Source organism: Notechis scutatus, chromosome 7 (genome assembly GCF_049901735.1).
Source record: "Notechis scutatus isolate UNSWTSFEM ecotype Mainland chromosome 7, rNotScu1.2, whole genome shotgun sequence".
Classification (NCBI taxonomy): domain Eukaryota; kingdom Metazoa; phylum Chordata; class Lepidosauria; order Squamata; family Elapidae; genus Notechis; species Notechis scutatus.
In genome coordinates this window covers 6,162,991-6,179,659 of record NC_142015.1, presented here as the reverse complement: position 1 = coordinate 6,179,659, position 16,669 = coordinate 6,162,991, and the positions used below count along the sequence as shown (strand labels likewise).

Genomic DNA, 16,669 nt, shown 5'->3' with positions numbered 1-16,669 from the left:
AGCCTCTGAGAGGGCAAAAACAGCCTTCCCTGGGCTCCGGAGGCCAGAAACGGGCCTGTTTCTGGCCTTCTGGAGCCTCTGGGAGGCCCATTTTTTGCCCTCCCCAAGTCTCTGCATGAGCTCTGTACTTACCTGGGATCCAAAACGGGCCACATGGAGGCTCTGGCAATGGGAGGGAAGGGGGGGGGCGGGGCCAACTAGTCATCTGAACTACCGGTTCAGTGAACCAGATATAAAATTAACAACCAGTTCGTCCGAACCGGTCCGAACCGGCTGAATTCCACCCCTGCCCAATTTTTTTTTTAAGTTGTGTGGTGAACCATAGTGTGAGATTGATTCTACAATGTCACCCGATTCCCACGGTCAGAAGGATTCCATGCTAGGTAAAGCATCCCAAGTTTTCAACAACCTGAATTGCTCCCTCTGCCCAGGATCCTGAGTGGTTCAGGAGATGCAGATAATGACTTGGCTGCCAAAACTTCCAGTTGGGACTCAAACGCCAACAATTCTTGACACTTTTCCCCCCCTTCAATTGTCTTTCTGTGGGAACATCTCCCGTTATCTTTACTCCCCTTGCATGGAACGTGGCCTTACGTGCAACCTATCTGTTGGTTCTCCTGCAGAAGTCATCCCACCTTACTGGACCTACCCAGAGAAAATGGAGAAGAAACTCCATGCAGTTCCTGCTGCCAAAACCGTGAAGTTCAGATGTCCCTCTAGTGGGACACCTACCCCTTCACTGCGCTGGCTGAAGAACGGCAGGGAATTCAGACCTGATCATCGCATTGGTGGATACAAGGTAAGTCAATAAAGAGCTTGTTGTGTTTGGCTTCCTTTTACAATATTTGTTTCTGCAACAGAGAGGGGTTTCTTCTTTAGGCAGCTGTTTGAATTAAAGAGGAGGGGGCTCCCATAAAGAGTACAGGTAGCCTTACAACTTACAACCACAGTGAGTTTTGCGACCTTTCTGGAGCCCGTTAAGTTCACTGCAGTTGTTAAATTAGTGACACCGCTGTTAAACGAATCTGGCTTCCGCCCCCATTGACTTTGCTTGTCAGTGGACTGCGAGCAACATAAATATTTTTTGTGTGTGTGATAAGTTTTTATTTTATTTTGTAACTGTTCTGACCCAGGCTTCGTAAACCGTAATCACACACAAGCTTATTTTAAAAACAAGACTTGTTTTATTGCAACGCTGAGAATTGTTTTCATTCTGAGCTGGAATTAATCTCAAACAGTCCCCCACACACCTTTCAGTTCTGTGAAATGCTGCCAAAAACAGAAGTATCATATGAACTAGAAAAGAAAGCAACCGAAGTGCAAAAAAAAAACCCAAACCGAAGTACAAAGAGCTTCAAGGATGACTCTGAACCGATCAGACTACTTTGCTTCCTGCAAAGGTTTCATCATCTTTGCCTGTCCTTTATACCTCATGGGAGGGGCAGTCACCTCCCAGCCTTACTCCTGAGTCGCCTCTTTTGTTTCAGCTGCTCTCGCCTTCTAGCAGCTCTGTGCACAGGCACACTGGGAACAGACTCCCCTCGGTCCTCTGCCTCGTTGCTTCCAGACTCCGGAGGCTCCGAAGGCAGCACCCCACTCTCAGTTAGTCCTGGGCCTATCCCTGCATCAGATGCAGGACCCTCGTCCGAGTCCTCTCCAGACTCCCGGACTGGTCCTCATTCTTCCCCACTGTCCCAATTCCGCTGCCGGCTACACTGGCTGCTGGCAAACCACAGCAATAACATACAAACATTCAAATTTCAATTGAACAGTATCTTGTCCTGGGTACAAATCATTTTAGGAAATCATAATCACAGTATTTACAACAATGTTCATTGCATTAATATCCATTATATGCAAGCATCATAAATATGAACCGGTTGCCAAGTGTTCGAATTTTGACCTCAGGGATGCTACAATAGTCGTGTGAAAAATGCTCTTGAGTCACTTTTTTCAATGCCGTTGTAACTTTGAACACTCAATGAACTGTTGTAAGTCAAAGACCACCTGTACTAAGTTCAGGATCTGCAATTCTCTCACCGCAGCACAGGTTACAAGGAAAAAGGGGTTTTGTCATCAGCCTTAACATTTTAAGCTGAGGTAAGGCAATAAAAGCTTCGCCGGAAGGGCTCCTCGGTTATACCCATCTCCATCTCGCCTTTAAAATAATTCCCCAACAAAATAAGGGAAAGATGGACAATCTGTGACCTCAGGAGATTTTGGGCTCCCTAAGTTCTTTTGCCTGGAGCCTCATCTTATCTCTGTTGCTGAAAAACAGTGGACTGGTCTCCTGCCGTTTGGAGCCAGAGAAGTCGCACGAACAGTGCATATTTTATGTCCTCTTGGGTGTTTTAAAACGAACTTCTTCCCCATCTTGAAAACTGGGTAGGTGGGGAGGGAGAAGGAATGAAATCCTGGCCTTTCTCCGTCGACTTTGGCCTGCCTCCCACCCCAAAAAATAACAATCTTAAAGAGTTTCTCCTGACCCACAAGGTTGCTTTTTAAACAATCGCACGATTCATTTCACAACCGCAGGGATTCACTTGTGCGATTAAACAAAACAAAATTGTATCGTAAAATCAGGTGCAATTTACTTCATGGCTGCTTCGCTTAGCAGCAGAAAAATCTGGGTCCCAGTTGTAGTCATAGGTGGAGGACTATATTCATCACTGGCAAGGCTTCTTGCTCCTTAAGATCTCTTTCGAGCCAAGCGAAGGCGTTTGGCTGGACTTCACAACAGACATTTAGCTGAGCGCACAGCAGACGTTGAGTTATTCTGAATCATGTCTGATTCCACTGCCGTCTGCACAGGCTGCTGGCGAACCACAACACCGTCAGTCACTGGCAGTGGGTTGTGTTGTGTATTTTTTCTTCGTTCTGTGCTGGATTAGCTCAGCTCTTGGTCACTTCCACCAAACAGGCGAAACCTCTTTTCCAGAAAAGGTTGGGCCATTCTGGTTGTCCCTTTTGTGGATGGTCTTTGCAGGCTACTAGCCTTGACGGATGTTGCCCTGCAGCTTGGCAAAGAGGAAAGTGGTTTGCTGAAAACCGTGGCCTGCATCAGGTAGAAAGTAAAAAAGGCTCAAATTTTGGGGCTCTAAAGGTTTATTAACATGGTTGACCCTATAGAAATCGTTGTTTAAAAAATCATAGATATGGGAAATGGGGAGAGAGAGAGGTGCTGCCACATAGGTCATCCATTCCATGCTGGATTCATAGTGGATACTTCTCCCATCACAGGACTCCTTACTTCTTTCCTTTCTTCCTTCCTTCTTTCCTTCCTTCCTTTTTTCCCTCCCTCCCTTCTTTTCCTTCCTTCCTTCCCTCTCTCCTTTTCCTTCCTTCCCTCTCTCCTTTTCCTTCCTTCCTTCCTATCCTGCCTTTATCATTTTTAGCAATAACTCAAGGTGGCAAACATATCCATCCCATCTTCCTTCTCCTATTTTTCACACAACAACAATCCTGTGAGGTGGAATATGAGAGAGAGAGAGAGAGAGAGAGAGAGAGAGACCCCTAAGGTCACCCAATTTTCTCTCTTGGAGGAGCTGTTGGTGGATTTTGCAAAAAAGAAATAATCTCAACATTTTGGCTGTTTTTTGTTGTTGTTGTTTTGGACAGAGCTAGAGCTTCATCCAGGTAGAGGCCATCTTTCATTGCATGAGTTTTCTCTTCCCTAAAGATCTGAAGGGGATAAGCAAGTTCTGTATCTCTTGTTCAGCAATCACAAACGCTGCTGTGTAGCAGGAAGGAAGTTTGCGTAGATGGATTAACTCAAAAAATTGGCAGATTTTTCATCAAATCCTAGGAGATGCTGGAAATTACATCACAGTTCAGAATATATTGATCTCATTCTTTCTTGGGTGGGACTGTGTCTAGCTGAAAACAGAAACAAACCCACAAGAGTTGTGAATTTGTGTGATTTCGGTGAAAACTTATGGTGTGAATGGGGCCATTTTTTCCACTTTTAAAAAACAGGTCAATGTTTTGTACCTTCGTGCTTCCTTTTACAAAAAAGCACACTTGTAGAACAGATTCAGCATTAACTCCCAAGTTCAGGAGCCAAAGAAATGGTGGAATAGAATCATCAAAGAAAGGATGCTAAAGGAGGGACACAGTGAAATGTGCATGACAAAAATTAAAATAAATCCCCCAGGATGGAAATCCTTCCATTTAGCAATAGCACTTAGACTTCATAGTGCTTTCCAGCCCTCTCTAAGTGGTTTACAGAGTCAGCCTCTTGCCCCCAACAATCTGGGTCCTCATTTTACCCACCTCAGAAGGAGGAAAGTCTTGAGCCATTCAAGATCGAACTCCTGGCAGTGGGCAGAGTTAGCCTGCAATATTGCATCCTAACCACTGTGCACCATAGGAAGGGAAGGAAGGAAGGAAGGAAGGAAGGAAGGAAGGAAGGAAGGAAGGAAGGACAATAGCACTAGCATTTATACACCGCTTCACAGTGCTTCACAGCCCTCTCTAAGCGGTTTACAGAGTCAGCCTCTTTCCCCCAACAATCTGGGTCCTCATTTTACCCACCTCGGAAGGAGGGAAGTCTTGAGCCATTCAGGATCGAACTCCTGGCAGTGGGCAGAGTTAGCCTGCAATACTGCATTCTAACCACTGCGCCACCACGGCTCTTTTGTAATAAAACAGGGCAGAAGAATCTGTTGTAGTATTTTCTCTCTATTTCTGTGTATTTTTCTAAGCATCATCTGATCTGCAGACTCTCAACCAAGGCCCCAGTTCTGACCTTTGGATTTTTGGTTTAACTTTTCTAAGGCATTTTTTTTTAAAAAAAAACTCCTTGATTTTTAATAAAATTGCATGTTTTTAGGAGGTTATATTTTAGCGCCTCCTTTTTACATAGGTTCTTAGCTTATAGACCTGTGAGTGTTCCTTAGCTTGAAGTATTGCTTTTGCGAATTTTTCTAAGCTGCTTGGTGAGGTTGTGCAACTTGCAAGGTGGAATAGGATGGACGGATAAACTGTCACTTTAGTGAAAAAAACAGGTGGTCCACACATTCAGATTCCAGATTTGGAGATGCTGCAAATAAATGTACGTCTATGTACTGTGTGGTTTCTTGGTGAAACTTGGGGCTAACTAACCTTCCTTCGTGGGAGGAAAACAGCTGTAGGTATTTTCAGGTCTGGTTCTTGTGCTGGCAAAGCACCTTCATCCCACTCTTCAAGAATAATCTGTTTCCAGATGTAGATGGCTCCGTGGTCAACCCTGCAGCTGACAGCAATTACAAGCCTGCAAGCTTGAAGAGGAAAACTTAGCCACCAATTGATGATGTTACGTGCAACCTAGAGGGTCTGGGGGAGACCTTTGGTCTTCCTCTAAGATGAAAAGGCAAAAGTGCAGTCACGTCCACCATCTCCTTTTGTTCTTGAGTCCCAACCCTTAAGTCAACAGGTAGCCTCTCTGAGTCATTTCATCCTCTTTCAACAGGTTCGCCATCAAACTTGGAGCATTATCATGGATTCTGTGGTCCCATCAGATAAAGGCAACTACACTTGCATTGTGGAGAATAAGTATGGAACCATCAATCACACCTACCACCTTGATGTTGTTGGTAAGAAATGGGAATCTTCAGAAGGGGGAGGAATCGCTAGGACAATTTCCGCAAAGCAGTGTATGCTACTTTGTGACATCTGGCTCATCTTTTAAGCGGACTTGGCTGACCAGTGACAAATAGCAATAACGGACTTATGTACTGCTTCACAGTGCTTTTACAGCCCTCTCTGAGTGGTTTACAGAGTCGGCATATTGCCTCCAATAATTTGGATCCTCATTTTACCCACCTCAGAAGGATGGAAGGCTGAGTCAACCTTAAGCCTGGTGAGAAATGAACTGCCAAATTGCAGGCAGCTGGCAGTCAGCAGAAGTAGCCTGCAGTACTGCATTTTAACCTTGGTTTGTGGTTCACTCACCACATCATGCAAAGCAAGATAGGAGAAAACCAGGATTTTATCTCTGGCTGACAGGACACAGCTAATATTGCTGGTAAATTTGGTTTCCTGTGTAAACCATGGACAGCTCCATCCATGATTGGGCTGCTCATAGCTGACAGTTTTAGTTTCCCTGAAAAATAACTGTGAAATAATGTGACAGTCAGTTCTGCAACCAATATCTTTTTGGCACCAGTAATGTTCTGGTGTAGGAGTCTATGTTTGTTAGTATTTGTATATGAAGAGGAGAATGCTGATGTAAGAGACATTGAAAGTTTCAGAGCTCTACAGATAATGAGATCTTTGCCTTGATGATGCAGCCAGAATATTTCCTGCTTTCAATTGAAAAGTAGGATGGAGGCCTGGAAAGTTCTTTTCCAATAGCTCTCCCTGTACTGTCTTGTTTTTATTCATCACTGTGATAATCAATGAATAAAAGCAAGACAGTACAGGAAGAGCTATTGGATTCTTAACTCCTTGTAATAGAGTGGTTTAGGTAAGAGAAAACCAGGCAGAGCTGGTGGCTGGAGTTAAGCGCATCATTAGCTTAGAGTCTTGACGTTCCCACAAACAGTCTAAGTCCAACCCTCTTTGAATTCCATTGACCCTTATCTGGAACCAATGTAGCACTGAATTTAGTTGACTAAATTGTGTACAGCCTTGAGCAAGGGTCTTCAAACTTGGTAAGTTTAAGACTCGTGGACTTCAACTCCCAGAATTCCTGAGCTAACATGACTGGAGGAGGAATTCTGGGAGTTGAAGTCCACAAGTCTTAAACTTGCCAAGTTTGAAGACCCATGGCCTTGAGCAATAAATCTTCTGAACTGCAACTTCATGTATGGTGCTGCTCCTTTGCACCTGACATTAATCTCTCAGACCATTTGTGGGAGTGTAATGACTCCAAGCTTATGATACACTTAACTCCGCCCACCTGCTCTGTCTGCTCTTCTACAGTGTATTGCTTTTTTTTTTCCCTTTGGTTTTTGGAAAGTCCTTGGATCAGGAGTGTCCAACCTTAGCAACTTTACAACTTGTGGCCTTCAATTCCCAGAAATGGCTATCTGGGAAATTCTGGGAGTTGAAGTCCACAAGCCTTAAAAGTTTCCAAGGTTGGACACCCCTGCCTTAGAATGGGTAGACGGAAGTTCTCCATAAACATCGCAGCCTTTCTGGAGGAGACAGAAGAAATGCATGCTGCATTTTAGCTTGGGGTTGCCTCTGTGTCCCAAGAGGTCTGTTCCCAAGAGTTCACTTTTTAAATTTTCACCCATACCAGCTCTCAGAAGGCTGCCTCCACCACTCAAACCCAAGGCTTTGTCTCATCTTGCATGTCACATTTATGGTAATTTCGGAGGCTATACAAGAACTTTTTCTCATCAGCCTCCCCAATTAATTTCCTGATTAGTCTCGATTCCCAACCTAGGCTTGCTGATCTCCGTCATTTGTGGAGTTGCTCTAAATGCCACTAAATGAACCATTAAGAATGCAATTTAATTTGATTACACTGAGCAAACCAAAGGAAATAGGTTGCAAGGGGGAACAAAGGGGCTGGTTAATGCTCACTCACTATGGTGTCTGGTTCTTTGTTAACCAACTAGGGCCTTGTTAGATTTGTTTGACCTTTGACTTCCAGTGAAGAGGTAGCCATATTTGCTCCCCTCCCAGCCCCCCTGAAGCCCAAGTCCAGTTCCAGAAAAATGAACCCCTTAGATCCAGTTGTGTTCACTGACATCCATGGTGGGGGGAAAAAGGGAGTGAGAAATGAATATAGAATAGATAGATTCAAAGAAGAAAACGGAAAAAAAATCTTCACTTCACTACTTGGACAAAACATCTGATGATTTGCCTTGTCGTGAACTTGTATTTTATTACTGTAAATCCGCAGATAGAAACTAATTATTCATTGGAACTTCTGATCTACCCGTTTGTGTTTCCCAATAGACTTTTTTTCTTTTTAATTGCTTCCTATTATGTGGCATTTTCCACAGACAATGAACTCTGAGATGTTAGAGTTAATTCAATATCGGGAAAGTGATTAATCCAAGCATTATTTCATGGGTGTGTGTGTGTGTCTTATGAAGCAACGACTAACATGAAGGCTTCACCCTGGCTTTTATGCAAGAGCTAAGAGCTTTGGTCCCTCTAATGAAACTGACAGCAACCCAGATGGGGGTAGAGATTGAAAACACGGATGAGGACAGTCATGTGAAGTTTTGCAAAAGTTTGCCTTTTAATCCAAGATAATCACCGCTTTTGGCAGGGGGAAAAAAACCTGGTCCTGTGATATTTCCTTCTTGAAGCACAATTTGACTGTAGCATACAGTCACTAAGAACTCTTAACAAGCAGCAACAAGGACATATTCCCTTCATATTTTTAATAAGTGACAAGCTACAATATTTTTTAAAAAGCAGGGGAATCTTGGCTCTGGCTTCTTGTAATTAAGGGGGAAACATTTCCCCCCCCCCCCTAATCCCTGCTTTGTCACATCAGAAGTGAAGATGTGAAGAAGGCAGACAACCGGGAAGCTTTGGTTTCTGAGCCAGCTGTCTTGTAATTCTCTTTTGTTTCTAAGAAGTTGCCCACTCCACTTCTATCTGCATCTGAGTAACTACAGGGGGTCCACTCAACTGCTTTATAGCTTTCTGGCCAGGCGATTCAAACACACACTTCTCCTAAGTATAGAAGTGACCCACACGTGACCTTCTCTGCCGTCGAATTTGCAGCTTTTGATTACGGCCAACACGGCATAATAAAAAATTTGCCCCTGCGGTCCAGCATGCACAAAGGGGAGTATAAAGCTTATTTAAGGCTGAGGTTTTGTAGAGTCTCAGCAGGTAGCCCTACCTAGCTGACCTTTCCTGAGCTACGATGGTAGGATTCATCCTAGTTAGCATTTGAATGGGAGACAATGAAAGAATACTAGAGCTGTAAAATAGACTGAAAAGATTTATTTTTTTATTTAAAAAAAAGAATGGGAAAGGGCAGGGGCACCCACTGCTCTGTGTTGCCAAGAAAATATGGATGCTTCTATAGAATCACCAAGAACCCAAGCCTGTGAAAGGGCATCTTTACCTTTAATGTCATAAAAGCTACAATCGTGGTTTTTCTCATCTGCTTGGAGGCATAAACTTAAAATGGTTGCCTGGACAAATAAGGATTCATGAGAAGGTTATGTTAAAGAACTGCCTGCAAAGGTCCTTTATCAGTGGAAAGAATCCCAGCTCATAAGTTCTCAGAAAGAGAAAGAAAAGGAAAGAAAAAAGAAAGAAAGAAAGAAAGAAAGAAAGAAAGAAAGAAAGAAAGAAAGAAAGAAAGAAAGAAAGAAAGAAAGAAAGAAAGAAAGAAAAAAAAGAAAAGAGGGAAGGAAGGAAGGAAAGAAGGAAAGCAAGAAAGAAAGAAAAGAGGGAAGGAAGGAAGAAAAAGAAAGAAGGAAAAAGGAAAGAAAGAAAAAGAAGGAGTGAAGGAAATAAGAAAAAGAAAGAGGTGGGAAGGAAGGAAGGAATAAAAAGAAAGCGGGGAGGAAGGAAAAAAGAAAGAAGGAAGAAAAAGAAAAAAGAGGGAAGGAAGGAAGAAAAAGAAAGGAAAGAAAGAAAAGAGGGAGGGAAGGAAGGAAGGAAGAAAAGGAAAGAAAAAAGGGAGGGAAGGAAGGAAAAGGAAGGAAGAGAAAGAAAGAAAAAGAAAGGAGGGAAGGTAGGAAGAAAAGAAGAAAGGAAGGGGGAGGAAGGAAGGCTCCAATTCTAATGAACTTTGGTGCACTGTAGGTATGACATGGGGAGGAATAAATCTCAATTAATCTTGCTAAAAAAAGAATTATCTGCAACTCGTGTTAGAAGAGAATCACTGTTGATGTGAGGAAGATGTCAAAGAGGTCGGGATTTCCCCAACCCCCTTGGGAAGAAGGGGGACGCTGGGTGTGGGTGTTGATAACATCCATAAATGAGTTCAGATTGCCTCAGGAATCTTTGAGGGACCTCTCCCTCAACAGTTGAGATGACATCCAGAGCCACCTCTGGTATCTCAAAGATCTCCAAATCTTGACTTTTCTTCAGCTGTTAGTTGGGCAGCAGGAATCCCCTCCTTCAAACTGGCGTTTTAGCATTCTGATACAGAGCAGAGAAAGGAGTATTCAAAATGCCAAGAGATGTGAAATTTGACTGTATTGTTTGTACAGTTTTTCTTTTAGCAGTCGTGAGCAGGCGGTGGATTATCTTAGTAGTGCTTCCTTTCTCTGGAGTTCAGGAAAAGATAAAATAAGTAACTAACTTGCTACTGTTATTCACTGCAATTTTCAGGATTTTATAATGCTCTGTTTTTGAAAACTGAAACATAAAGCAAAATCCACACAAAAATTAGTACGTGTCCCCCCAAAACACTGAGAAATTGCTTGCAAAGGAGAATGTCTATATTTAAAAAGTGTACACCAAATGCATATCTTAAATAGGCCGCAATCACGAAACATCAAATTCAAAATTCACCAGAAATTGAGATTTTTGTATGCTGAGTGGAATTATTTCCTTCAGAGATTTAACTGATAGAGATGTTATCTGTTGTTTGGTTGAGGTAAAAGCGATTGCTCGCTTAAGTTCTTTTTAAGTCGTAATACTTATTGCAATCTACTTTTTTGTTTGCTAAGCTAGTTTTGTTTGTAATATTTGTTTTTCTTTCTTTCTGGAGTGAAACTCTCTTGACTGACTGGCAGCATCAAAATAAATTGGCAGAGTGATATGGACTCTCTCGCCATTTCTTCTTCTCTTGCGTTTGTCAGCCTGCTTGAAACTCTTTTCTCTTATGTCTTCTCTAGAAAGATCTCCTCACCGGCCTATCCTACAAGCTGGGCTCCCAGCTAACAAGACAGTCTCATTAGGTAGCAATGTGGAATTTGTCTGCAAGGTCTATAGTGACCCTCAGCCCCACATCCAATGGCTGAAGCACATTGAGGTCAATGGAAGCAAGATTGGACCAAATAACTTGCCTTTTGTTCAAGTCTTGAAGGTAAGGTCTTTCCACTTGGGTGATGTGACAGTTGAGTTAACCTGGGGCTTATTTCTTAAATCTTAGGAGGGGAAGCTCATGGTACATCTCAGAAACACGGCCATGTAGCTTGGATTGGAAAAGTAATATGGGTCCAGTCAATCAGATAGACAATGCCAACTCATCTAACTTTGGAACTTGGCAGTTCTAGCAAAATCTACAAAAGATGAAACTCTTATGCCATGGTTCATGTCTACAGTCATGAATAGAATCAAAGGCAATCGTCAAGGACACAATGTTTGAGGACTCTGAAATGGCCAGGGACTTCTTTTATTTGAGGCTCTCCTCATCAAATGTTAAAGATTGCTTTAAATATCCTTGTATGCCAAGAAGAATTTCCTGTAGTTTTCCAGTAACTTCTGGTAAGACTGCCTCTGTGGAACTGAAGTGGGCCACACAGCTGTAAAATGAACACACTTGCTCCTTTAGCATGTGTTTGGGAGGCAACCTTTAAGCTGAGGTCATGGGTGGACTTTTGGAAGCATATGGTGGATGCATTCACAAAATGGCTGCCACTGAAAGCTTCACCATTGACAAAGTGGCATATAAATGTAATAATAAATGACTATGCCGCTGAGTATCACAGACAAACATTACTTGTTTTTATCAAAAGATAAACTGGTTCCCTGAAATGTTCTCTGTCAGCTTTGGAAGCCATATTCCATGCTGCCACATAGCCTGAGAAAGTTCAACTGAGTAGCTCTAAGTAGACAAAATAAAATTCTTTTGTGATGACGGCCAAGGGGGGATGGATTTATAGTTTGGGAAATTGTGGGAAGCCCGAAAACTTTTAGGTTCGGGATTCCACAGATGTGCCAGGTGCTATTGTAATAAAGATACTTTTGAGATATGTTTGTCTCGGAGTTACTGATTGGAGTGGAAGTTTGCTGGAATGCTAACAGTTCTCAGCATCCCTGGAGGACCTCAAAGACATTTGGTAAAAGAGGATGATCTTGGATCATTGCTGGGCAATGCCAAATGTTGGATTTCTATTGAAGTCTTTTGAAAAGTCAACACTGAGGAAATTTTGAAAGAGACAGTGTCAGCGTTCCAACTAACCAACTCCAAACCAATAAACTCCGAGACAAACAGTTCCTCAAAGTTCCATTTTATTAGAATTGTCAAATTGGCACATCTGGGAAAACCTGAATCTGAGAGCTTTGGGTTTCCCCCTTCCCAAAAGAGAATCAAAGATCCATCCCCTGCACCCATCAGTCCAACACATGGTCCAATCAAATCTTTGTCCCAGCTGGAGACATCCCTCCCCTGCACCCATCAATCCATCACATGGTCCAATCAAATCTTTGTCCCAGCTGGAGACATCCCTCTCCTGCATCCATCAGTCCATCGCATGGCCCAATCAAATCTTCTTTCCCAATTGGAGACATCCCTCCAGTCACTCCCCTCCAGGTGCAGGACAACATGTCCTTGACTCTCTGAGAAAGAATGTTGTGTCTAATCTTCTACCTCACTATGAAATCCCCCCTCCCAAATTCCCAGGCACTGAATGTGGCAGCTTCGACACTTCCAAGTAAAAAATGGCTTCCAAGGCTGACAGACAGGGAACCCCTTTGAAAGTGTCACTCTTAGACACACCAAGGCTATGTTTAGGAATAAAACTGCAGTCCATGAGCTTCTTATTATCACTGATGCCTGTTACAAGGTATACAAGCAAGACCTGGGTATGATATAGTTGGTGCCCCTAAAGAGAGCTTTCCCAACCGTGGCAATTTTAAGATGCATGGACCTTACCCTCAACTCCCAGAATTCCCCAGTCGGCTGGGGAATTCTGGGAGTTGAAGTCCATGCATCTTAAAATTGCCAAGGCTGGCACACCCCTGTCCTACAGCTTTCTCGGAAGTGAGAGATGCCAGCAAAGGGGTGGGGGGGGATGGGGAAAGGGGAGGCGAACAGGGAATGTCCCACTCCTTGTTTTGGACTGAGGCAAGGGGAAGCGGTCATGGGATTGTCGGTGTTGTCTCAGAGCTGCGAAGCCCATCCCTGTGTGACTCCTGTGTTGTTGGTCTTGTTCTAGCACTCGGGAATAAATAGCTCTGATGCGGAAGTGCTGACCCTCTATAATGTGACAGAGGCTGAAAGCGGGGAGTATGTTTGTAAGGTTTCCAATTATATTGGTGAGGCTAACCAGTCTGCGTGGCTGACCGTCACCAGACCCGTGGCTGAAGGTAAACGGGAAGAATGCCACTTTGGGCGATTCTTAGCGGTGGGAAAACCAAACTTTTGTGGCTCTCCTGTTTCTCCTCTGTTTCTGGTGCCAGAAGCCATGGAAAAATCCTCGGAACGGCTGATCAGTTACTTTTCACGCTCTTCTCCTCTTCCTCTTCCTAACAGTGTGTTGTTGCATTCATCCTGAGCAGGGGGTTGGACTAGAAGACCTCTAAGGTCCCTTCCAACTATTCTACTCTACTCCACTCCACCACTCCACTCCACTCCATTCCATTCTAGTCCCTAATCCTCTTCCTTTATGAATTAAACTAGAAATGAGAAACTATTCCTTAAATTCTTCTGCTTGAACACCAAATTGTGGGATTCTTTTTCCCCTCCATCAGGGCCCTGTTATAAGCTGGTCGGAAGAATATTGATAATGATCTCATTTCTTCACGAATTATTAAAATATTTCCATATCGCTGTCTCAGCCTAGATCTCCTATTGAGACCGCAAAATCAAAACCTCCTTTGAAAGAAGTGCCCCTTTGTGTGGGTGTTACACTGTTTGCCCCATTGCTTTTAACCTGGCTGTCGATGATGCAGGCCTTCCTTTTGAGTAGGTCTATTTTTTGAATTCTGCTACTGCCTTCACTTTTCCCGCCAAAACAAAATGGTGGCTCCTCTTGGGTGTCTTCCTGCTGGAAGCAACCTGCTCCCTCTTGTCAAGAGTCTGTCGGCTTCTATCCTCCACATTTTCTCTCTTCTCTGCCCCTTCCACTTCCATCCATCCCTTGGCCTGTCCTATGCTGTGAAACTAAGCTGGTCTCCGCCTTCCCAAGGTCCATTTTTCCATGTGGCCCATCCCCCAGCATGTCGATGGGCAGGGAAATTCAATATGGTGAAGGGTTGTTTTATTGTTTGTTTTTAACACTGCCCGCTTTAAGCCAGCCTGGACTGGTGGTTGCCCTATGGATGTCTTGTCATTAGGCTACAGTGGTGTCTCTGTGTCCTTCAGGAGATCTTGAGAGGCATGTTTATCTCCTTCCTCTTCCTTCAGCTTGTCTTACATTTGCTCGTCCTCTTTTCCTTTTTTGTTTTGTTTTGTTTTGTTTTGCTTCCATTTTTCTCCCCCCCCCCTTTCTAGACAGCTGGTGTTAACACAACTGACAAAGAAATGGAAGTCCTTCACTTAAGGAATGTCTCCTTTGAGGATGCTGGGCAGTATACTTGTTTGGCGGGTAATTCTATTGGGATCTCCCATCACTCTGCATGGTTGACGGTTCTAGAAGGTATATACCGGTTCTGTTCCTTTCTCTGTCTCCTTGCTGTCTCTTTGACTAGCTTTGGGAAGTAGCTTGCCGTGGTTTGCAAGAGCTGGGCTGTTTGGAGGTGTGGGGGGGGAGGAGGAGGAATAGTAGAGGGCCCCCACCAATTGGCTTCCTCTTATGGATGGGATGGCGAATCAAAATGTGTCTGCCAGCCCCTGTCCAATATAGGACATTTCTATCATCCTGCAAGGTAAGCCATCACCTCCCATTTGGTCCTCGTTCCTCACCTGCTAAATTGGGATAATTCACAGCCCCATCATGGCTCTCGCAAGCCAAGGTCTTGTGCATTTCTGATTTGAGCTAGAACTCAACTAGAGGCTAGATCCAAGTTTCTCATAGGCCAGCTCCATTCTTTCAAGGCAGGCGGTCACCCTTTCTGTGATTTGTCTTTGTCAGAGGAATGACAGAGTTGGCACACATGGCCCAAAGATTCAATTCCAGGAGATGTACAAGATGGACTTGGGGATGATAGGAAAGCCAGCCAAAGACAGTACACGATAGGAAGAGGGGCAACACTTGAGATCCTTTGCATTCTCAACTTTTTCCAAATTGAAGACACATCTGTAAATGCTCAAATGCCTCTTTGAAAATTCACCTTTACCCAAACTGTATTGCTTTCCAAAAAGAACCATTAAAAGACAGCAATGAGCCCCAGGCCCTACCAAGAAGCCATTGTAAAATTCTCTTTACCAGGGTTGCGGTGCTGAGTGCCTGTCTAATGTTCACTGTGTCCAAGTAAGAACCCCTAGCACGCTGACTTTCTCATTCTTGGGAGTATTAAGCTCTGCCCTCCTTCATCACAATAAAATGCCAGTTGTAAACTTAAGGGGCCACTGGCTGCCCTTTTATCCAGGTGTGGTCCACATGTACAAATACATCTACTTAGATGTCAACACAACAGCACAATAATTGTTCACCATTGCATATATACATCCACATGAATAACCTCACTCCAAAGTATTCAACAATATATGTAGGAATCCTGAAGGGGACAACTTGCTGCAGCCATCTGACCATGGCCATGGACTGTTCCATGCAGGATAACTCAATGCAATAAACGTTACCCACCACTGTTGTTTTGACATTATTTCCATTGACAAAAATGGAAATAATGTCGAAGAAACAGTAGTGGATAACTACTATTGCATTGAGTTTTCCCATGTAGAATTGTCCATGGCGAGTTGTCATGGCGAGTTGGCCCATGGCGAGTTGGCCAAGCTGAGTTGGCCATGGTGAAATAGCCATGGCAAATTGTCCCATTCTTCTTGGAGGAGCTGGAGATCCATTTTTTCCCCTTTTCCAGTTTATCTTGATGCAAGAGACACAGGAGAAGACGAGACCTAGTGGTTCCTAGTTGTCTCCCAAAAGAGCTGATTACCAAAATGAAGAGCCCCAAGACCCAAAATGATTCCTACACGTCCTTGAATGAGACTGGAATCTTGCCTTGGTAGATTGGAATCTTGCATTCTCTGTGGGCTTAGAAGGTTCTGCATGAGTTTCTCTTGGTGGACAGGTCTGCTGGCTTGGTGATGGCTTCTTTTTCCAGCCATCAGTGGGTGGCCAGCAAGAACCTGATAACTGACTGGGGAGAAAGGCATGAATTATTGCTATAGAATTGTATTCATGCTCCCTTCCAAGTCTTTTCTGTTATGAGGGTTTACTTTTCCTCTCTTTGTCTCATGTCCACTCATTCACTGCCCTGCCATCTTTGATGGGAAAGGTGATAACAGGGCTGTCAATTTTCTTCGATCACATCTCCTCTACCCTCCTCTCATCCCCACTACCATTCTCTGTTTATTATTTTGGGGAAAGAAAGTTGGAGTGGGGAAGGGGAAACATTGACTTCTTGCTTCATCCCCTTTTCAAGTATTGTATCTCTACTCATACATTCAGATTGTTGATATAATACCAGCATTTTTTTTTTCTTGCTGGTATTATATGATGTATATTCAAGTTTTAAGCTGTTGCTACAGTAGCATGAGTTAGAAAAGGCTAACTAAGGTGGCTCTGCCATCTCAGAAACTGTTCTGCTGCTGAGAATACTTCTGAGCAAAACTTTTTCCAGTTTGGTACAACAGAAAAAAAGTGGCACCATTTGATCTCTTTGATGTATCCGATGTGCCAACCTGGTCTGTATTATTCTGGAAAGTTTTCTTTGGCAGCATGAGGAGGTCCATAAGTCAGCAACATTT

At 43.5% G+C, this 16,669-nt stretch overlaps 1 protein-coding gene across 4 annotated transcripts in view; it reads left to right on the top strand.

The window, feature by feature from the left end:
* FGFR1 (fibroblast growth factor receptor 1) overlaps positions 1–16,669 on the top strand; it is a 117,808-nt gene that overhangs the window by 74,426 nt on the left and 26,713 nt on the right. For 2 of the 4 annotated variants that reach the window (XM_087969623.1, XM_087969625.1), the window contains 4 exons: positions 624–799; positions 5,450–5,573; positions 10,752–10,942; positions 13,017–13,167. In XM_087969623.1, the coding sequence (XP_087825749.1) occupies positions 624–799; positions 5,450–5,573; positions 10,752–10,942; positions 13,017–13,167 (642 nt within the window). Of the gene's footprint in view, positions 1–623; positions 800–5,449; positions 5,574–10,751; positions 10,943–13,016; positions 13,168–14,293; positions 14,439–16,669 lie in introns of all 4 variants that reach the window. The other 2 variants (XM_087969624.1, XM_087969626.1) reach the window with 1 other exon arrangement.